General features: G+C 38.6%; 1 protein-coding gene and 1 pseudogene across 1 annotated transcript in view; one reads left to right on the top strand and one right to left on the bottom strand.

Moving 5' to 3' along the window:
* Naaladl2 (N-acetylated alpha-linked acidic dipeptidase like 2) overlaps positions 1 to 23,897 on the bottom strand; it is an 879,343-nt gene that overhangs the window by 429,291 nt on the left and 426,155 nt on the right. The window contains exon 6 of the mRNA XM_035451347.1: positions 20,562 to 20,712. Coding sequence (XP_035307238.1) covers positions 20,562 to 20,712 — 151 coding nt within the window. The remainder of the gene's footprint in view (positions 1 to 20,561; positions 20,713 to 23,897) is intronic.
* Positions 21,080 to 22,013, top strand: LOC113832958 (annotated as a pseudogene).

Below are 23,897 nucleotides of genomic sequence, written 5' to 3'. Positions count from 1 at the left end.
TCTATATTCAATTTTGATCAGGACTAGTATGTTTCTGTATCAAGCTAGATGCTGCAAGGAATTCCAAACTACCATGTAAGGCATTGTTCTTGTCCTCAAGTGTTTAGTCACCAACTATTGCACTTCTTCACTTGGGTAGTCATGATCTCCGATATTCCTACCAGTACAGAGAACCCAAAGTTGCTTTGTTGTCTCAGTGCAGTAGTGGAGTTTAAAAAGGAAAACCATGGGAACTCTGCAGGTCCTTGAAACTTTCCACAGCACCTGGAGAGCTGGCACATCTGGGAGACACTGGCACTAGATCCCTGCACCCGCCCTCCATAGCTCCCCATCTTTTGATCCCTGATTGTAGTCTGTATGCCTGCAATGCTCCTCATTATTTGTTAGGCTGACTGCGAGCCTTAACTGCCTTCTTCTGGAGCCTGCAGAAGAATGCCTTGGAGCTGTCTGCCAGCCTTCAGCTCCAGGAGGGGCTGTTCCCACTCATCCTCATCGGGCTTTGTTGTACTGCCAGAGGCTGTCCTAGAGGCCCTGCTTCACAGCCTCTTTCAAGCCTGCCCTGCTTCTAATTATCACATTTGAGCTCTCTGTAACACCAGAGTGGTAACTATGCTAACTTCCATGGCTCTACACTGTAGCTTGTAGAGTCTCTGTATGAGGACTCACTTCCTTGACAACATTGTGTCAACCTATGAGGGAGCACAACTAATTTTAATCAAATTTTAACTTTATGTCTTATATCCCTGTTTGCATTTTAAGATGGAACTCTGCACAGCAGTTCTAGATGTCAGCCTCTGTCTGAGTTTGCATTTGTGTACCTGCTCTGTCCTTGCAATCTCCTGCCCAGTGTCAGGCACTGCTGGGTGAATCCATGACCATGTTGGCCTGGCTCATAGCTCTTTGCTGATTGAGAAGAGATCTTTCCTAAACCACCCAGAATGTCTTCATACAGAAACAGTTTTTAGTAACACTTAAAGAGGGTCTGTGGGTGGGCTTGGAGGTGAATTCAGTCCCCAGTGTCTCCATAATATACTGGGTAGAGTAGCCCACACTACTGTGAGGATAGAGACAGTCAGATCACTGGGCTTGCTGGACTGTACAACTCTCCTCTTTGGTCACTTCAGACAAGTGAGAGACTATCAAAGAGTAAGATGGATGGCACCCAAGGAGAAAGATCCAAGGTCATCCTCTGGCTTACAGGCTCACAAAGTGTGTACAAACACACTTCAGCAGGTTTCCACACATAGACACAGGTACAGAGGTTTGGGCTCACACGTAAACTTTAAAACTATGAACCATAAGCACACTTCAGTAAGTCAGATTTTATAATCAGTGAGTATCTGAAGCCACACACTTCTTTAGGGTGATCTAAGTAGTGGCTGGCTGCTCTCTTTTAATAATTCTGTCTGGGGACACCTAAAATCTCACTTTAGTCCTTTACTGAAACCTCATTAACCACATAGCTCTCTCTTTCTAAAACCTCACCTGCCACGTTGTACTGTTAGAGAAGTTTGGAAAATCAGGTTCTTCTCTGGAATACAGTCTCATCTCATCAGAACTGAATGCTTGGATAGTGTTCTTCCTAGTTATATGTGTTTGTTCAAGGAAATATTACATTGTAATTTAACAGGTTACTTATGGGTTACCATCTTAGTAACAAATTGTTGTGAAACACATAAAAGTTCCCCTTAATATTTTGCTACTATGTGTTCTTGAAGACAGTGGAAAGAGATGTGGAAAACTTTATCTCTATCCTTCACATTTTCAATAGTAATAAAATTAAAGAAGCTGATTTTCAAGTTTGCTCAGACTTTATTACCAAATAATACAGCTGGTTATGCAAGTTAGAGTACAGGATCAAGATGTGAGTTTCTTCAAAAGTCTCACTTCTGGGCTTCTATGATGGCCATGTTTCCCCTTGTTACTGCAGCCGCAGTAACTCTCTCCAAGTTTGTCAGCATCCTGATCATTTTTATAAAATGTAATTTTGTTTCATTGTTTTAGAGGCAGGGTCTCATGTGTATAACCATACTGGCCTTGAACTCACTATGTACCTGAGGTTGTATTTAAACCTCTGATTCTCCTGTTTACACCTTGAGAGTACTAATCTTCATTTATTAGGAGAGAGATTGTGATGGGTAGGAGCATGCACTAATGTAAATTAGTAATTTCCTGTAATAATGTAATTTCCTGTAAATTACTCATTTCTGTCCTCAGAAAAATGTAATTATAATCCCAAAAAAGAGAAGAAAATAATAGCATTCTGATATACTTCAAAATACGAATTTTAGAGAAGTACATTCCTGGCCATGACATCTATTATCTTAGTGTCACCTAGGTTCCAGGGACAAACATAGTCCTTGGAAATTTTGGCTTGAATCTAAACAGAATCACCATGGCACCCAGTAAATGCATAATGTGTTAGTTAATTATTCATATTAAATACTTTTTCTTTAAATAACATTCCTGATTGATTTGTATATTATTTAGTTATTCGGCACATAAAGGAATTCCTTGTTTGCTTCAGTCTCCTGTAGTCTACAACAAAATCCCCATGCCAATTATCACTATGAGCAAGGGTCCTGAGTATGAATTGACCCATGCGTATCCAGGTAAAATCTACTATGGATTCCAAAGCTTGTTTGGAATGTTGATATGATGGAGTGTTCAGTTGACCATGACTTCATACCTCCATGGTAACAATTTAAGTGTGTGTGGAACAAATAAAATTTTTGTAAGACATATTCTAGAAATAATTGAGTGAAACATATTTTGTATTGACCTATTCCTCAAAAATGTGCACATGGGTATTGTCTTAAAATTGTCACTTCTCCATCTTCTCCAGAATGCAATTGCACTTTCTATTCTGTCACTGAAATGGGGGATGAATCACCTACTGGAATGGTTAGAGAAGGCTAAGTGTTTGGTTTTAATTTGTATTGGAAAAAAAAAATCTTTGAACATGTTTGGCAGTGGCCTGGAACAGATCATGCTGAGTGATGGATTAGTTGAAATACAGAGATTTTCCAGACATTAGACTTCACCAAAAATTCAATTATAAATCTAATTATGAATTTAATTGTTAAACAATCAACCAGATTAGTTTCCAGTGTGAAGTGTTTTGCTTCCTGCTGACTCATGAACAGGTGCACTGTGCAGGTGAGAGCTCTTCTGTAACCACATGACCTCACCAGCCCACACTTTCCATACCTCCTTCATTATTTTCTATATCACACCTTAGAACACAGACTATGAATACCCTGCCATTTAAACTATGCATCTCTATACAGTTAGAGAAGGATAGTGACAGAAGGCTTGTATCCAGGAGAAGGACAGGACTTTTAGGTCAGCAATACCAAAGTGGAATTTGTTGAATTAGCCCACCTAACATCTTATTCAAAATTAGATCTCTCAGATTGCATTGTTTCTGAAGATTTGAAAATATGTCATAATCACAACAAGCTAAAATGTTCTATGGTGAGGCTCCCTGTATAGGTTTGTTTACATTTCTGTTTCCTAAAATTTGTAAAAAATGTTTTTGACAACTTTATCAAGTCACAATTCTACAGCAAATGCTAAGAGTTGGAGAGATGAAAAAGCAGAGATGTCTGGGTAGCCCCTTACCCAACTGATAGCAAGCTTGGTATATATCCTTTGATGGGGCTGTGCATGGTTAGTGTATGTCAACAGATGGGAGTGTGCAAGGTTGGTGTGTATCATCAGACAGAGGTGTGCTTATACAGTCAAACCACTAACTTTGCAAATATGCAGGTGGTATCTATCTATGCCCATGGAAAGAATTGCCTGACTCTTCAGCAAAGCTAATTTCACATGGGAAACAACTATAACCATCTAGATTTTGACTTATTGCGGAAAATGTTCCAGATTCCTACTTTTGAGCAGTTTAATACTTAACTGTTTTTACTCCCAAAACTGAGTCCTGTAAATTTCCAAAGATGATTTCATCTTTCAATTTTCACTGAAAATTTAAACTGAGAGATAGTTGATAGTCAAAACAAAGTAGAACACACTTTTTCACCCAGTATATACTTTCAGGAGAAATTATATGGAGTTGAAATTTACAATGCTAGCAGTTTGAAGCAAATGCAATAACACTTTAAAATAACATTACAAGATTTATTTTAACATATTTAAAATGAAAAAAAAAACTCTTCTGAGAATTCTGGAAATGGAAATGTTTACTTTAGAAGCACTCAGCTATGTTTTTGTTCAACACTAAGCCATAAAAGGTTTCAGGAAGTGTACCTAACATGTGGTTCATACTGTATGCTTTATAAATGCAGCTTTCAAATAATTCCAGGGGTTTAAAAACATTAAAAGATAAACAACTGCTGGTTATCAAGACTGTGGAGAAACAGGCTTCTGGATAGCCTGAAACATAGGCTTACACATAAAGTGGTAATTATAGACATACATTCTGTAGCATCCCCCGGTAAAAACACTTGCCCTATTCATGTAAATCCTTTGCCACAGCCACATTGGCTGCCAAGTGTTTGGAATGTAGCTAGGATGACTACATTTTAAGTATCATTTCATTTTAATTGATTTAAATGTAAAGCTAAAGAAACAGACATAGCCTGTGACTAACAAATTGGACAACATTGGCCTGCACTTCCATTGCCAAGGATAAGGTCCATCATGTCTCTGTGGTGCACACATTGGTGTTCTGTCCGACTGTGGCATTCTGCTGCCTCAGCCTGTCAAGGGAGCACTAGGGCAACTACAGTGAGTGCTAGAAGCAACCATCACCTCCTTGTGGGCTCTCAGTCCTTCAGATTGTCAGGTGCTAATTTTTTTGTCTTAGTGGCTGCCCCTGAATCAAATGATATTTCATTTGTTGTGTGTGCCCCACAGTCAGCATCCTACAGTCAGCATCCTGCTGCCCAGGACACAGGTACCAGCTCTGCTGCTACCACCAAATATAGTTTTTAACCAAGTCTCTATCATTCCATTTACCAATAAAGATTCAGTAATAAGATGTTGGGGTGAAAATGTGCTACCTCAGAGAGGCTGAGAAGGAATTAGCTGACCTTCCTTTTTGGCCAGAGTCTCAGCAAGAGTACTTCTTTCCAGCCATCCCAAATCAAAGATACCTCCAAACTCCAAGTCCCTGTTTACTCCTTCCTGTGAGTCTCTCTATCCATATTCCTGGTCCTCCACACTCTCTATGGCTAATTCCTATCAACTAGTTGCAGGCTCCACCTCCTGATCCAATAGAACATCTACACAGTATGGGCCTCAGCACAGCTCCACAAATGGGTTCATTGTTAAACTAAATCCCAAGTTTTTTGCATTAAATTAAGTTTTAATACCTCAAACTCTTGTGTATAAGTTATATGATGGATACAAAATATTAGAGAATTAGCCCTAGGTTAGAAATTAGACAATTTGTGACTTTATGTTATTATTATGCTAATTTGGTCACTTTTAATCTACATCAGTTTACTTATTAGGAATGTGGAGCTAGTAAAATTTATTCTATTTATGAGACTATTGAAAGGTATGGATAAATTCTCAGCTGTTATGACTGCTTGCTTCTCTTCCAGAAGTCTTGATTTTGGTTCTCAAAAGAAACCTCAAGGTCTCAAACTGTCTGTAGCTCCAGCTTCAGTAGATACAGCACCTCTTATCTCTGAGGGTTCCTGGGTTGTGTGTATATACCCTCCCCCACACATTTGCACATAATTTAAAATAACATTATATATGTACATTTAAAAAGAGACCATTGAGTGTAAAAATAAAATTACCATGAATTTTAAGAATTTTCACTTAAAAAGATTATTATATCTATTATGTAGAAACATAATTTGAACAGTTCCTTTTAAACAGTAGACTTTTAAAATATTTCATTTTATCTCATGGGTGTCTCTGTGAATATGTGTGCAGGTGTCCAAGAAGGCCAGAGAAGGATGTTGAAGTCCAGGGAAATGAGGTTATAGGTGGTTGGGAGCCACCAGAGGTGGAAACCACACTCAAGTCCTTTAGAAGAATACCAGGTGCTCTTAAATGTTGACCCTTCTCTCAGTAAAGTTTTTATCACCCTAAGAGCTCACCATAGATTTCTATGGAAACATTGGTTCTGAAGCAAAACAAACGACTCTATCGACCTTGTACTTGTTGCAAGTTAAGCACTCCCAGTGTAGCAATGAACAACCCCCTGAGTGACAAATATGCCAAGCAGCACACAGTTCCATAGAACAATAACCACTCAAAGGCATTCTTTGTAGGCTGCACACTTAGATTTTTTAGCAATCAATGAAATGTTTCCTGCATAAGACCATGAAAACTTATGTTCACAAATTATTTTTAAAGCAAAATTTTGTTTCCAAAGTAATATTTAAACATTTTTAATGTTTGTTGAATTAAACTTCCAGGAAAAATTCAATGCTTAATGATAGTTCTACTTAAAGTAGATTTAAGAATGAAGTATGATAATATTTCATATACCTTGGAAGACACTAAACATAAACTACCAGTCAGTTACAGTGAAATAGACAGAATGCAGACAATTTCTGTGCTTTCCCAACCAAATGACAATGCATTCCATGCTGTGAGTGTCTAACACTTTGCTTTGACAACTAGGTAGATATTTATATTTTCTGGTATTCTAGTCAAGGAATAGCTCAACATTGTCTCAGGTAATTTAGCACCTACTCAAGTCAGTCTTCAGACATTTGTCTGAGTAACTGGACCAAGGACACCTGCTGACGCCTTGTCACATTCACAGTGACCATCTAATACTTTGTATAGCTCTGGCTGGCAGGAGTGGCACTGAGCAGACAGTGCATAAACACACAGACCCACTGAATTGTAACTATGGGGAATATTAAATAAACTGTATCCTCTGACACATTTCAGAAGAGTCAAACCACTGAAATGACTTTCTTCTCAAGAATTTAAAACAAAGAGAAAAGGGAGAAAAGGATTTTCACAAGCACAGAGAGACACAGGTAGAGCATTAAACAAGATGGAGTTCTGGAAATACAGTTTATAAATATTCAATATTAAATTAGATGAAAGAAACAGCTTGAATTTCCATAAACTAGTAGTCAGAAATTTTGATACACAGTTATTTGAAGGTAAAATTAAATTAAATTTAAAAATTTAAAATTCAGGAGACAAATCAGTAAAAATAAATGCATGGGTAGAAAAAAAATTTTTTTTTAACTTCAGGAACTATGTTGTATTTAAATAATTTCAGACAGCCTTAATTCTTTGAGATGGGGAAAGGTTTTCAAATTATGATTTAATAAAGAAGAAATGTGTTCCACATGTGGTAGAATATTATTTTAAAGTTTGTGACTTTTGTGTATGCTACATTTGTTTAACTCTGTGAAGCTGCCTAACTGTCTAGCTCTCTTTGCCTGTCTAAAACACCTGATTATCTAATAAAGTATTTGATGGCCAATACTGAGTCAGGTGCAAAGAGAGGCAGGACTGGCAGGCAGAGAATATAAATAGGAGACAGGAGAAAGGAGAACAAGAGAACAAGAAGAGGAGGACGTCAGGGGCCAGCCACCCTACCAGCCATGGAGTAAGTAGGAAATTAAGAAATACAGAAGTAAGAAAGATAAAAGCCCAGAGGCGAAAAGGTAGATGGGATAATTTAAGAAAAGCTGGCTAGAAAAAAAGGCAAGCTAGGAAATTTGCAGGAAAATGGATGGAACTCCAAGAAACCATTCTGATCGAGATAACCCAATCACAAAAAGACAAACATGATATGTACTCACTCATATGTGGACCTGCTTTATGATACACAGTAGTGACCATGCTTTATCAGAGCTGTTTTTAATGATGTTGCTCAGAATGGTTTCCTCCCAGATGATGACTGAGAAACTAATTAAAAAAAAAAAAAATGGTGCCAAGTACCACAAGAGTAGCAGAACTGTGCTGTCTTCTGGTATTTTGTTTTTTACTTTTTTGTTGTTGTTGTTTGTTTGTTTTTTTGTTTTTGTTTGTTTTTTGTTTTTTGTTTTTTTAAATGGAGTGTGCTGGATGTCTCTACAATTTTGTTCAAAGGACTACAGAACCTGGAAAAGCTTTTGCTGCTATTGATGCATAACATATTGCCATTATTGCTCTTTTTATATAAATATAAATATATACATATGTTAAGGGCCATGGGCCCTAAACTATGGGTTTTAAAGCCCATCTTTGTAAACCCTTCTATGAGCCTCCGGTAACCTGTAATTAGATGGTTTGGCCACATGGAACTGCTAATTGCTTCTGTTCCGAGAAAGGGCCGGGGGCCTTCCTGTTCTCTGTTCTGGGGAAAATCACAAAATATTCCGGCTGATAAGAAGAATGCTCTGGCTCCTTCCTGTTATCCCCCCCGCCCGCCTAATTTCCTTGTTGCAGGGCTATATAAGCCCAGTCTGAACCCCAATAAATGGAAGCCTTGACAATGCATAGACGGACTCTGGTCCTCTTTCTTTTGCGCCGCTTGGCTTCCTTCCTTTTCCCGCCCATGACTGTTTTCAGGCAGCCCCCCTCCGGAACCCTGAATGACTGACCCGCAGGACGGGACATACATACATATATATATATATATATATATATATATATATATATGCTAAAAAATTTTTATAAAGGCAAGCTAGGGTCAGACATTCATAACTAAGAATAAGCCTCCATGTGTGATTCATTTGGGAGCTGGGCCAGAGCCTCCCCAAAAGAGTAAAGAGAAAAAAAAAACAATATTGTAACAATATATTACTGTACCATTATGAGGCTTGGATATCCACCTAGAGCCCGAGAAAGCTGGGGAAAATGATATGGCTTCCCCAAGAGTATCAGTGATCATTTGAGCAGCTAGTTCGTTAAATAGGAACAAAAACTGAAGTAAAAATGCCTGCCATAGTGCAAGCATTGACATTCTAGAACTCTAGGAAGGTTGAATGCAATTCATGGTAAGACGAACCTCAGAATAGGAATGAGCATCAGACTTGGCCCTCACTAACCAATAAGCAGCTAGAGCCAGCTCAGAGCTGTGCTGAGTATCCAGGTGAAACATACCAGTCTAAAGTTTGTTCCATGGTCAGAGAATGCTAAAACTTACACAGTAGATGAGGTCTAGATGCCAGGCGGTGGTGGTGCACGCCTTTAATCCCAGCACTCAGGGGGGCAGAGGCAGGCGGATATCTGTGAGTTTGAGGCCAGCCTGGTCTCCAGAGCAAGTGCCTGGACAGGCTCCAAAGCTACACAGAGAAACCCTGTCTTGAAAAAACAAAAACAAAAACAAAACAAAACAAAACAAAACAAAAAACCTCTAAACAGGTTCCAGTGTGTTTTGCAATGTGTGTAGGCTTAAAAAGAAAGAAATTGGGTATAGGCAGTCATAGAAATAAACAAGTAGATTAAAAATCATAAAGTCTTTAAAGAGGCAGTAAGAGTAAATTTAAAAAGCCACTTAAAGATGGGAAATTCACAGAGAGTCTGGATCCTGTTATAGTATTGGATTGACTTTGAATTTTTTCATTGCTGAAAAGCAAAAGACAGCTGCTAAGAGACCTGAAATTGAAAGAGGGACTGTTAAAATAAATCAGCCTGGATATTTTAAGACTGCCTTCACTTTTAAAAAAGTAAAAAAAGGTATTTGACAAATGAAAATAAAAAATGCTTTGGAGAAGTGTTTTTGCCTTTGTTTCCATAAGAAACAAAAGGCTGTGGATTTGTTCCAGGTTGATCTGGTTTGATCAACAAAGACCACCTGAATCTTGACAGGTGATAACTATCAACAAAGGTTTTAACTGATCTTCCCAGGACTTGGCCATTATATTAAATTTTCTCTCTAGGACCCTAAAGCTGCTTTACCCACATTCAACAGGAAGCAGTCTAGAAAAAACTGCCCACGTTCCCAAGAGAAAATTGGGTGTGGGTGGTCTTTGGCTATTGTGTGGGTCATGGATGTTTGTTAAAATTTAGGGGAATATTTGAATATAGGATAAAATCACAGTTATTTGTACTTGAAGTTCTGGCTAGAGCAATAAGACAAGAAAAGGGGATCAAAGGGATACAAATTGGAAAGGATGAAGTCAAACTTTCACTATTTGCAGATGACATGATAGTCTACATTAGTGACCTGAAAAACTCTACCAGGGAACTCCTACGGCTGATAAACACCTTCAGCAAGGTAGCAGGATACAAAATTAACTCAAAAAAATCAGTAGCCCTACTATATACAGATGATAAATCCAATGAGAAAGAAATCAGGGAAACATCACCTTTCACAATATCCATAAGCAACATAAAATATCTTGGGTTAACACTAACCAAAAAAGTGAAATACCTGCACAATAAAAACTTTGAGACTTCAAAGAAAGAAATTAAAAAAGATACCAGAAAATGGAAAGATCTCCCATGCTCTTGGATAGGTAGAATTAACATAGTAAAAATGGCAATCCTGCCAAAAGCAATCTACAGATTCAATGCAATCCCCATCAAAATCCCAACACAGTTTTTCACAGACATTGAAAGAACAATACTCAACTTTATATGGAAAAATAAAAAACCCAGGATAGCCAAAACAACTCTTTACAATAAAGGATCTTCTGGAGGCATCACCATCCCTGACTTCAAGCTCTACTATAGAGCCATAGTTCTGAAAACAGCTTGGTATTGGCACAAAAATAGACAGATAGACCAATGGAATCGAATTGAAAACCCTGATATTGACCCACACACCTATGAACACCTTATCTTGACAAAGGTGCTAAATTTATACAATTGAAAAAAGATAACATCTTCAACAAATGGTGCTGGTACAATTGGATTCGAACATGCAGAAAATTGCAGATAGATCCATACCTGTCACCATGCACAAAACTTAAGTGCAAATGGATCAAATATCTCATAAATCCAGCCACACTGAATCTTCTAGAAGAGAAAGTGGGAATTACCCTTGAACAAATTGCCACAGGAGACCACTTCCTGAACATTATGCCAGTAGCACAGACATTGAGGTCTGCAATTAAAAAATGGGACCTCCTGAAACTGAGAAGCTTCTGCAAGGCAAAGGAAACAGTCAGTAGGACAAAACGACCACCCACAGAATGGGAAAAAATCTTCACCAGCTCCACATCTGACAGAGGACTGATTTCCAAAATATATAAGGAGCTCAAGAAGCTAGCCACCAAAACACCAAACAATGAAATTAAAAAGTGGGGTGCAGAACTAAATAGAGAATTCTCAACGGAGGAATCTGAAATGGCTGAAAGACACTTAAGAAAGTGCTCAAAATCCTTGGCCATCAGAGAAATGCAACTCAAAACAACCCTGAGATACCATCTCACACCTTTCAGAATGGCTAAAATCAAAAACACCAATGACAATCTATGCTGGAGAGGATGTGGAGAAAAAGGAACACTCCTCCATTGCTGGTGGGAGTGCGAACTTATAAGACCACTGTGGAAATCAGTATGGCAGTTGCTCAGAAAAATAGGAATCAGTCTACCTCAAGATTCAGCCATTCCTCTCTTGGGTATATACCCAAATAGTGAATGTTCATACAACAAGGACTTATGTTCAACCATGTTCATAGCAGCATTGTTTGTAATAGCCAGAACCTGGAAGCAACCTAGATGCCCCTCAACAGAAGAATGGATTGAGAAAATGTGGTACATTTAAACAATGGAGTATTACTCAGCAGAAAATAATAATGGAATCTTGAAATTCGAAGGCAAATGGACGGAAATAGAAGAAACCATCCTGAATGAGGTAACCCAGTCACACAAAAGACAAACATGGTATGTACTCACTCATATATGAATTTTAGACATAGAGCAAAGGATTACCAGCCTATAATCCTCTTCACCAAAGAAACTAGGAAACATGAAGGACTCTATGGGATAAATGGTCCCCAGGATTGGAAGTGGCATGAACTTCTGAACTAATTGAGAGCATGAGGGTAGGGGGGAGGGAGCTGCTACAATAAGAGCAAGAAAAGAGGAGTAGAGGAGAGGAAATGGAGGAGCAGAAATATTGAGTTGGGGGAAGAATAGAGGAGAGAGAGCAGGATGAGAGATACCATATCAGAGGGAGCCACTATAGGTCCAAGAAGAGATTGAAACCAGGGAGATCTCCAGAGACCTACAAGGATGACACGATCTGACAATCCAGGCAATGGTGGAGAGGATAACCTAAAAGCTCTTCCCCTAAAATGAGATTGATGACTTCTCTTTATGCCATCCTAGAGCCCTCATCCAGTGGCTGATGGAAGCAGAGACAGACATCCACAGATATACACTGAGCTGAAATCGGGAATTTAGTTGAAGAGAGGGAGGAATGAAGATCGAAGGGGTCTGTACCAGGTTGGAGAAACCCACAGGAACAGTTGGCCTGAACAAGGGAGAGCACATCGACCCCAGATGCTGTCGGGGAGGCCAGTACAAGACTGATCCAGACCCCTGAACATGGATGTCAATAAGGAGGCCTCTGCACTCCAGGGAGCCTCTGGCGGTGGATTAGTATTTTGCCCTGTTGCAAGAAGGGACTTTGAGAGCCCATCCCACTTGAAGGGTTGCACTCTGGCCCTGGACACATGGGGAAGGGCCCAGGACGAGCACAGGAGGATTTGGTGGACTTTGCAGAGCCCTGGCTGAGGGCCCTGCCCTGCCTGGGGAGTGGTGGCTGGATGGGGTGGGGGCTAGGCTGGGGGTGGGGAGGAGGTGAGGGTGTGGGGGGAGGGAGAGGGAGAAGGGACTTACATGTGAAACAAGCTTGTTCCCTAACTGGAACTAAAAAATAAATTAAAAAAAAAAAATCACAGCTATTCATCTCAGATAGTTTGCCTTGACATGGATTGAGGTATATGGATATAAATTCAAAGTGAACTTTGTTACACTGTGTATGTTTTTGCTCTTGTTTGAAAGACTTTTTTTATATTGATATAAATTTAAGGTTATTTTTGTTACAACATATTGTATATATGTTTCTTCTCTTGTTTAAGGTCTTATACTTAGGCAGTTCATTTAAAAAATGTAAAGTATTGTAGTTTTGAAAGCTACTATTATGAACTATTTAGGATAATCAAGAAACACAGGTTAGTATATAGTCATTTATAATAATCAAATTTGTAGATATATTAAGTATGCTTTTCAGATCATATAGAGATATATTTTAGATAGATAGATAGATAGACAGACAGACAGACAGACAGACAGACAGATAGATAGATAGATAGATAGATGGTCTTCAAATCTTTCAAAGACCTACAGAATTTTGTCTTATTAATGTTTTGTCTTAAAAATGTTTTATTAATTTATGGATTTTCATGACGATAAGACATATCTGCTCCTGGCAGCACCAATTTACTCCAGAGATGAGGGACATCAAATAAACTCCTTATGGAGTTTGCTTTCATTGTGACAAGATTAGTCATTTGGCTAAAAACCCCCTCTTGCCTGAATTGCTTGACTGTATGTTTTATAAACTGGACATGGATGTTCCACAAGAAATTGACCACTGAATTTTGCAAAAACACAGTGGGATAGTCACTCAGGATTCCTGCTTCACAAATGAAACTTCCAGACTCCTCTGCAGGGCACCATGAAAAGTGACTGACAAACTGTCAAAATAGGCAGGACAGTCTTTCCAGTTTCCTGCTTCATTGAAAAGTTCGACAGATACTATGAGCCTGTAGGCTAAAGATTGATGCCCCAACATTGCAGAGGAACTTTGGGTGACTGTCCAGGCAGTACAATGTCTCTGTCATTTCTAGAGTTGTTGGAAGTTGTTTGCATTGCACTTTTGGTTTAATTAAATAATATATTCTTCCACTGTTAAGCTGCAGTTTTCCTTAGATATGATAGAAAATAAATTAGGTATAAAGCTTTTGCTTCATTAAGATAGATAATGCATTATTTTCTCTGAATGTGCTAACTGCAAATGGACAGAATAGCTGGGCGTTGGTGGCACACGCCTTTAATCCCAGCACTGGGGAGGCAGAGGCAGGCGGATCTCTGTGAGTTGGAGGCCAGCCTGGTCTCCAGAGCGAGTGCCAGGATAGGCTCCAAAGCTACACAGAGAAACCCTGTCTCAAAAAACCAAAAAAAAAAAAAAAAAAAAAAAAAAGCAAATGGACAGAGCAAATGGACAGAATATTTTAAATTAATTCTTTTTGTTGTATATAGATTTACTCTGTTAAAGTTAAAAACTTTCTTTTTTATTTAGACAAAAAGGGAGAAATGTTGTAGAATATTATTTTAAGTACAATGACTTGTTTATACAGCATTTGTCTACCTCTGATTCTTTACCAACTAAAACACCTGATGGGCTAGTAGAGAGCTGAATGGGTAACCAATAGTGGGACAGGAGCAATGATAGGTCGGGGTGGCAGACAGAGAGTACAAATAGGAGATAGGAGAAAGGAAAGGAGAACAAGACAACAAGGAGAGGACATGAAGGGCCACCCACCCAGCATGGGGTTAGAAGGAAAGTCACAAATAAGATTAAAGCCCAGAAGCAAAATGGTAGACAGGATAATTTGAGTTAAGAAAAGCTGGCTAGAAATAAGCCAAGCTAAGGCCAGGGATTCATAAACAAGAATAAGCCTCTGTATGTGATTCATTTGTGAAATGGGAGGTGAACACTCCCCAGATTGTAATGACTTAATGAGTTAAAAAAATTAACATTATCTGCTTCCTATTTTGCTGGCATGTACCTATCCTATAGCTTTCTAGTTCTTTTTGTTTAGTTCTATATACCTAATTAACTCCAACTGTAGATATTATGGACAATTGATGTCATAATTATGTTTAGTTATTGCAAATATCAGCTAAAAATGTGTACATAGTATAAGACAAACCCATGGTCTTATTTCATTTCTACAAAGTGAGGATAAAAAAATAACAAAATAAAATTTGACATCTAAGATAACTCTTGACTGTATGTTTTATAAACTGGACATGTAGGTTCCACAAGAAATTGGCCATTGAATTTTAATAAATTCTATTTTCTGGGTGTTTGCATTGGTTTGCATTGGTTTTGTTTTTGTTGCTGTTGTTTATTTCATATTAATACAAGTTCACAAAGTGCATCCCAGGTGGACCTCAAATTCACTATATAGCCACAGATGACTGAATTCTTGAAAATCTGCCTCAGTCTCCTAACTTCTGGCATTACAGGCTTGTGCCACCATGAACAGCTCAAAGAAGTTAACATAGTAGATTTCGACACTCATTAGTTAATATCTTAAATAAAAAATTAAACTGTTGCTATCAATAGCATTGTATTTGAGTGGCAGGAGATGCATGAAAAGTCTCACCATGCACTGAAACAGAAAAAGTTGTATATCCTTTGAAAAACTCAGGCATATGTGCTTTCACTATTTTCTTAAGCAGTAATCATTCTAGTGTAGTTAAAGTTAAACTCGGGGATAGACACACCATACAGGGCATTACTCATGGAACAGCAAGAAGTTGTTTACTGAGCATCATTGACTTTGTATTGGTGGCCTGATGACAGAAAGAATTGTGCTGCAAATCCAGGATGCTATGTCAGAATCCTGATTGATGTAGAGAGGGCAAATATGAAAGGCCCAGATGCTGAGGGAACAGTAGCAAGAGGTCACACAGTTAAGAGCATTGGCCCCATTGGTCCATTTCGGATGAGGCAGAAGAAGTGTGATAAAACTGTTCTAGCCCAGAGCTCCTCAAACTTGAGTTGCTTCAGAATCACCAGCAGAGTGTGTATGAACACAGATGTATGGCTCACTCCTTCAAAGTTCCCATTTCAGTAGGACTAGGAATTCAAGGTTTTCCATTTCCTTAAAAACTACCTTGTGAGAGACACACTGTACCAGCATAATCTTTTTACTGTGAAGAAAATAAAGCTCAAAGAAACCACCATGCTGAAAGTATCCAAAAGATTCCTTTTGTTAAAGTGATGACTCCAAGACATTCTTTGCTGAATCACATGGGAAACTGCAGCTTAAAAACTATTTCTCCCCTGCTCTGATTCAATAATATTCAGGAATGATTTGACTGGGCAATGAGGTTTAGAAGTAGCACAATTCCTTTAATGGAATCCATGTGTCTCATTCAAACAATTCATTTCAGATTTTTGGAGGAATATTTCCACAATCTTGACTTAATAAACACCCACTTGAAGCTTTGTAAAAATTGCACTTGAGATCCCATCAAGTGTGGTTTATTTTCTGGGGCTCTGGAGGCATGATGAACATTTGGAGGTCACAGGAAAATTTGGGATAGTCAACTCTCCCCTCCACCAAGGGGATTTGGGGAATTGGAATCTGAGGACAGAATTTGGTGGTAAGCTCTTTATTCTATATGCCTTCTTACTGGACCTGATGCACAATGTTTGAGGTGATGAAAATGTTCTTAATTAATTATCCACTGGATTACAAAAATGTCTCTATTAGCATTTTAATTTATTCAAATTCTGGAAAACATTGAATTGGACTAAAAAGTATTAGGGAATATGCAGTCAGAACAAGAACAGTAGAACAGCAGCCATTGATAAAATTAAACACATGACAGACTAGTCCCTGGATTATTCAATTAAATTTACAAACATAATAAATAAAACCACCAGAAAATGACTTCTAGGTTTTTTCTTTGTTCTGTCCTAATTCTTTGGAGCTTAATCACCCTTAAATTGTAACAGAATTCCTAATCATTGATAAATGATTTTTAATTAGTTCTTCCAGCAGTCATTCCTTGACAGGGTTGAAGAATACCAAACCAAGTACTTCTTTTTGTTTGTGTGTTCTGTATAAACTATTATTTGTAAATTTACAAATCTGCAACTCAAAGTACATACCCCAAAGAACAAAATGCTGGTAGAGTATTACATTAGAAACAAACAAAACAAAAAACAACAGTGAACTGAAACTGAGAAAATTTAGAGAGAAGAAAATACATGTGTTGGAAGTACATTTTTCCAATTCCTTTCTGTCATATTGAGTTTCATATGGAGAAAGGGACACACCCTCCCCACTAGCATTATAGATGCAAAAGAAATTTTCATTTAATATCTATTTAGCGGGCATTAAGAAACAATGCATAATGGTGTTCTTCTTTAGATCTATCCAGTTCAATAGTTATACAGTGGTTCACCTTGTTAGAATACAGGCAGCAATTTCTAGCACTATTTGAAAATGCATTCTAAGCTGAGTGGTGCTGGGGATATTTGATCACACTGGGAACACAGAGTTTGCATTTTCCTTAAATAAATAAAATTAACCTTGGATCAGGAGGCAGAGTTAGACTCCAGTTGATAGAAAGTAATCATAGAGCATCAGAAGGCATCTGGAAGAGATAGATGCACTGGAAGTAGTAGGGAGGGATTTGAAGTGGCATGGCTTTTGTTTTGTTTTAGCTGAGAGAAGTTTAGCCAGTTGATACTGGACCTCTCTGAGGTACTGAGTTTTCACCTCAGCCTTTGAATTTTTAGTGTTATTAAAATAGAATAATAGAGATTTAGTTAAAGCTACCTTTAGTGACAGTGACAGAGCTGTTGCCTGCAGACACATAATTCCCACCAGGCTGTGGCCTGAGGGTATGGGGCACTGCTAGAGAAGCAGGCTGGTAACTGCAGAGTTGCAATTCTGGCTGAAAGAGCAGTATATTTAAGGTGCAGCCACTGTGCCAAGGTTAAAACAACAGAGTAGTGGCTCACACCTGCAATTCAAAGGTTTAAGAGGCAGATGTGGGATGACTACCACAATATGAGGCTAGCCTAAGGTAACAGAAAAATTGAGGATAGCCTCAAGCTACAGAGGCTCAAAGCCAACATATATTCTAAAGAAATTCTAGAATCTCAAATCACCTGGCAAATGATCCTGTCAATTACAGCAAATGAGAATCATTGAAACTGCCAAATACCTGCAACCTAAAGGAACAATAGCATCATGGGAACTGATACCCATCAACAAGTTCCTTTTGATGGGCACTCCAAAGAGGATGGTATATGAAAGGTTCAGGCATTATGCTGGTCTGCCCCTGTTACCTGGTGGAACAGGCAGTGCCCTGGTCAGCCCAAGGTTCCATGGGAACTAAGTCTGCACGCAGATACGGAGGACCCCTTTAAAAGATAGTTCCCTGCCCATTTACACTCTCTGTTCCCTCTCTCTGTTCCCTCTCTCTGTCCCCCCCACCCCACCCCCTGTTTCCTCTCAGCTTCCTTTCTACTCTCTCACCTATGTGCTGTCTCTATGGCAACCGGCCATGGCAGTCAGCCATTTATCCCTGTTCCTCTTCTTAGTCTCCCCATTCTGCCGGGCCTTATAATAAACTTATAGTCTTATGTCTCATGTCTCAGCATTTCTCTTTTCTTCTTTTTAAAGAAAAGAATAACAGTATATTTCTTTCAGTGTTTCTACAAAACCCATGAGTGCAATCTGGAAATCATAAATTACTTGACAAGCTTCTACAGCAATATTACAAAACAACAGGTTAAGCATTAATGCTATAAAAATATATACTTTGATAATATTATACAATAGAGAGACTTAAAGAAGAAGGTGAATAAATGAAGGCTGGAATTCAGTATTGAAGACATCACCATATACAAATGAACAAACAACAGCAAAACTAATGAAAGAATCGGTTGGATAAGTTATATGAATGTTATTTTAATTGCTTTGATAATTGTCGAATGGCCACAATTATAGAAATGAGATTAGACAATATGAGTGAAAGGAATGCTGATTCTGTACATACCTTGGCAATATTTTAAGCTTAAGTTATTTCATTATTAAACAGAAAAAGCATTCTGAGACAACTTAATACTTTGCCCAGAATTTTGCTAGATAGGCCTGAACTCTGCATTTACAAAATAACCAAAGACAAAAATGATTAAGGATAAATGTTACCATCTAAACAAGTTATTGAAATAAGCAAAGAACTCACATATTATCTGCTTTTGCTAACCTCACAGCCCACTAATTTTTAACAGTCACTAAATACTACTTTTCAAAACAGAGGGATTATAGCACAGGACCATGAGGGCAGTTGTGGGGGACCAAATATTGGGTAGGTTCTGGTCACCATAAACAGCGGTGGCACCCACTATTGTATTGTTAATGTCAGCAGGGGTACTTTTGTTTACCTGGCCTGAGGGTAATATGCCTCCTATTTGCATCTGTATGTGCCTAAGCATCTGAATAGGACCTCACCTGGGCGGAGGAGCTGGAGGTATGTGAGTAACTATGAGGTCAGAAGGTTAGGAGCTAAGCGGGCTAGTGGCAAGAGGAGAGAGGAGAACAAAGAGAGAAATGGTTGCCCCCTGGTATTAGCAGGATGGTTAAGAGACACCAGAAAAGATGGTTAATAAAGGAATGGCTCTAGTTCCACAACATGGAACTGAGAGTTCTCTGAAGATGACAAGATGCCTGTGTTTGGTCTTTATTGCCATTGGGCTCCACAAAGCTTCTAGTTCCACACACCCCCACTCAGGTAGAACCTCATGGCTGTTGTGGGTTAAAGCTGAGACAAGCCGGGCCATGACAGGCAGTTACAGATAAAACAAACAGACTGTGCTCTGTGATACCTATAGAGTGTAGACAGACAGCCACTATTCTAATATCAAGCTTCCAATGATAGAATAGAAACGTCATGAAGCACAGATCATTGAGATTGCAGAGTTGATTGTAGAAGAAGAAAAAGCTGTAATCAGTTGACTGAATATTTTATTAAAATAGAATTTTGGAAATATTTAATCAATGATTAGTAAAGTTAATATGTATAAAGTTAAAAAACAACTGAATTTGAGAAAAATCTTGATGTGTTTTGCAACATGTTGAAGAAAGACAATAGAATGTATGAATAATCACATTTTGTGTGGTTTATTTATTAATTAAATTATTATGGTCAGTGGGGTAGTATTGCCCTTAGAAGGCTTTAAAGATCTGTCCCATCAGCCTAAATATATGGACAGACTATATGTCAATGATACACTGGGCAGAGATGTACAATACTCCACAGTATTGTACTGTGGAGTACAATGATACATCTGCTATAGCTATAGTTGTCCTGCCTGCATCTCATGTTCCCTACTGTGTTGAACACAGCTTTTCAAAATACAGAAGGATGCTTAAGATAAAGATAGTATCTATATGCTTATAGAAATGATCAATCCAAAGAAATTTCATCATAAATAATTTCTAGCATCTTCCCCTACTGCTATTCAACTGGACTCTGCATAGCATTAAACACTGGACTCATGGTTGTCACAACAAATCCGGTGCAGAGATGAGAACCAAGATTCCCAGGTATGTGTTTGTGTATCAAAAATGTATGGAGTATCTCCCAATCCCAGATTGAATTTATCTTATAAACTAATCGGTAATAAAATATGCTTGCTGTCTGTCAATAGCATTCATTACTGAAATGGCAACCAGTTATCAATTTCTAGAAATGCTTTATTCTAACATATTGGAAGTACATATATTTCATAGGCAAAGTATTCACTTTAAAATGATAAGCAGCACTTAGAATTATTCCTTTCACTATATATTGACTAAATTAGCTATCATGCACTTACAAATCATGTCTATATGCGGATTAAAAGAACAAGCTTACCAAGACTGGGGTACCCAGGTGTAGAAGGATCTCCTCCTGGATTCAGTGTCACCATAAATGTCTCAGAGCTAAGATCTTCAGACTTTGGTACATCACAAGGGTCAATGTAGAGAAGAGCACCTCCAAACCCAGCCTTTTCCAATAAGGAAAGCTAAATAGGGTAAAAACAAAAAAAAAAACAAAAAAACAAAACAAAACAAAAAAAAACAGGCGAAGACATTATACACATTAGATGTTTTCTGCTTCCTTGTGGACAAATGAAATAATTCGCAATTCTTACATTTTTTAAAGCCACTTTCATTCTCTCTGTTTTTCCCAAATTTGAGCCATGCACTATTGTTCTACTTTGCTTTTTTTGTTATTTTGGTAAATATTATAGCCAAAAGTCACTTGAGGATAAAGAATTTATTTGTCGCTCCACTCCCCAAATCCAGGAAGGCCGTGCAGGTTCCGAGCTCTGCTTTCGCTTTCCCTTCCCGCTGCCCACTCCAGGCTCCTCGTGCGGCGCTCAGCCCCCCCCCTTGCCCCCCCCCGTTCCGACCATGGCCACCCTGAGGGTCCATCCTGAAGCCCAAGCCAAGGTGGGTGTGTTTCGGGAAGACCTGTGTAGCAATACAGAACCTGCTTGGGAGCTATTTTCCCAAGAAGATCTCAGAGCTGGATGCATTCCTAAAGGAGCCAGCTCTCAATGAAGCCAACCTGAGCAATCTGAAGGCTCCATTGGACATCCCAATACCTGATCCAGTCAAGGAGAAAGAGAAGGAGGAGCGGAAGAAACAACAAGAGAAAGAAGAGAAGGATGAGAAGAAGAAAGGGGAAGATGAAGACAAAGGTCCTCCCTGTGGCCCAGTGAACTGCAATGAAAAAATCGTGGCCCTCCTGCAGCGCCTAAAGCCTGAGATCAAGGATGTCATTGAGCAACTCAATCTGGTCACTACTTGGTTGCAACTACAGATACCTCGGATAGAGGATGGAAATAATTTTGGAGTGGCTGTCCAGGAGAAGGTGTTTGAGCTGATGACCAGCCTTCATACCAAGCTGGAGGGCTTCCACACTCAAATCTCTAAGTACTTCTCAGAGAGGGGTGATGCGGTGACCAAAGCAGCCAAGCAGCCCCACGTGGGTGATTATCGGTAGCTGGTGCACGAGCTGGATGAGGCAGAGTACCAGGACATCCGGCTGATGGTCATGGAGATCCGTAATGCTTACGCTGTGTTATATGACATCATCCTAAAGAATTTCGAGAAGCTCAAGAAGCCCCGTGGAGAAACTAAGGGAATGATTTATTGAGCCTCCTCTCTTATTCTGTGATGGGTACAGCAGAGACCTTCCTGTTCTTTACCAGGAACTATATAAACTGTACCCAATCTTCTTCCTGTTGGGGGTTTTTCCCTTGCTCTGCCTCCCAAACACAATAAATATATGGTTGTCCGACAAAAAAAAAAAAAAAAAGAATTTATTTGTCTTTGTGGTAGTGTGAATGTAATTGGCTCCCATAAACACATAGGGAGTAGTGCTATTAGGAAGTGTGGCCTTTTTTTTTTTTTTTTTTTTTTTTTTTTTTTTTTGGATCTGGGTATGACCTTATTGGAAGAAGTGTGTCACAATAGATGTCTCATAAATGCTCAAGCCATGCCCAGTGTCTCTGTTTACTTCTTATTTCCTTAAGACCAAAATGTATTAACTTTCACCACTTTCTCTAGCACCAAGTCTGCCTGCATGTCACCATGTTCTTCCATGATGATCATGGACAAAACCTCTGAAACTGTGAGACTTCCAATCAAATTGTTTCCTTTATGTGAGTTGCTATAGTAGTGGTGTATCATCAAAGCAATATAAACTCTAAGGTAGTCTTACAGTTCCACATCACCAACGGATTTCAGGGTAGAAACTCAAGACAGTAATCTAGCAGGAGGTATTGAATGCTGTGGAAGAGCATTGATTGCTGACTTTCTTCCACTGGCCTGCTTTCCTATAAAGCACAGAACTACCTGTCCAAGGATGATAATACATTGAACAGTCTAGGACCTCCTTTATTTATTATTTATTTATTATAAGAAAATACCTCAGAGATATGCTCACAGGCCAATCTCAATAGGAGCAGTTCTTCAATTGAGATCCAAGTAAGACTAGGTTTGTGTCAAACCAACAAAAACATATTATACTAATTACCATTAGCACATAAAGACATGTACATGATGGTACATGGATGAATTTTCTAGGTTTATTTTAATTATGGCATGTTGTACTTATTCTTTGGAAATAACATGCATACAATGCATTTGAATCATAACCCCCCAATCATACCCTTCCAACTTGTTCTTGATTCCCTGCCAAGTCCCCTTCCAACTTCGTGTCCTCATTTTGTTGTTGTTGTTAAGTTTCAATTTAATTTCCAATCACCCACTGAGTCCAGTGAGTGCTGCACATGTATACATGAGTTTAGTTTCAGGTCAGCTACTGTAGCACTGGGCAACCACAGAGGCCATGAGTTCACAATGCAGTGCTATGCATTTTCAGAAGATATACTTTCTCCCCATTCCTCCATGAACTTTGTCCCTAATAATCATTGTATGATGTTTTCTGAGCCTTAGAGAAAGAAAGTGTGATATAAATGTCACCTGCTTAATCAGTCAGTCCAACCAGATGTCTTGACTACTCCATTCTACCTCCTAGGCAACATTCTTATATTGTTCATATGTGATTTCTTTCTCTGCTGCAGACTTTCTCATTCTCTCTATCCTTTAATTGTATATTTTTGTGTGAATAGCAAAGGATCTCCCCATACAGAGTTCTGCTCTTAGATGAATGTTCTTCTTCCTATTCTGTCCTTTTCCAGAAAAGAAAGCAACCCGATATTATGTTGTACTTCCTCCAGCCTGTTCCACCAATTTAGAATGGAATGCCTCTTCTAATGCTATTTGAAAATAGCTACTACAATGAACCTTCCAAGATCTCCTTGCACGCCCAGTGCCACCTGGGAGAGAGGGCAGTTAAAGAATTCCAAACAAGCTCCTGAGAGGATTATTTGAGAAGAATCCTTTCCTTTCTGATCCTGCAGGGAAATACTTGACAGCAGACCCAGGTTACCTCCTTCAAGATGCTTGATAGAAAGATTTATTCTGTTATTTAAAAGTACACAATGTATAATGACAATGGGAAGATGATCTTGACATTTTCCATGTTCTAGTTTACTTTTAAGCTTGTTTAACTGATTTATGTTTGTTATGTACCTTAGTGTGACTTAATATGATATGAATAACAATAATCATGATTTTCTGCTTCTATTTGTTTTCTATCAGAGATAAAAGTAATTAGAGAGCATTAAAGCAATAA

Source organism: Cricetulus griseus (genome assembly GCF_003668045.3).
Source record: "Cricetulus griseus strain 17A/GY chromosome 1 unlocalized genomic scaffold, alternate assembly CriGri-PICRH-1.0 chr1_0, whole genome shotgun sequence".
Taxonomy (NCBI): Eukaryota; Metazoa; Chordata; class Mammalia; order Rodentia; family Cricetidae; genus Cricetulus; species Cricetulus griseus.
Note: the sequence above shows the minus strand (reverse complement) of the source record. Positions and strands in the feature narration are given on the sequence as shown.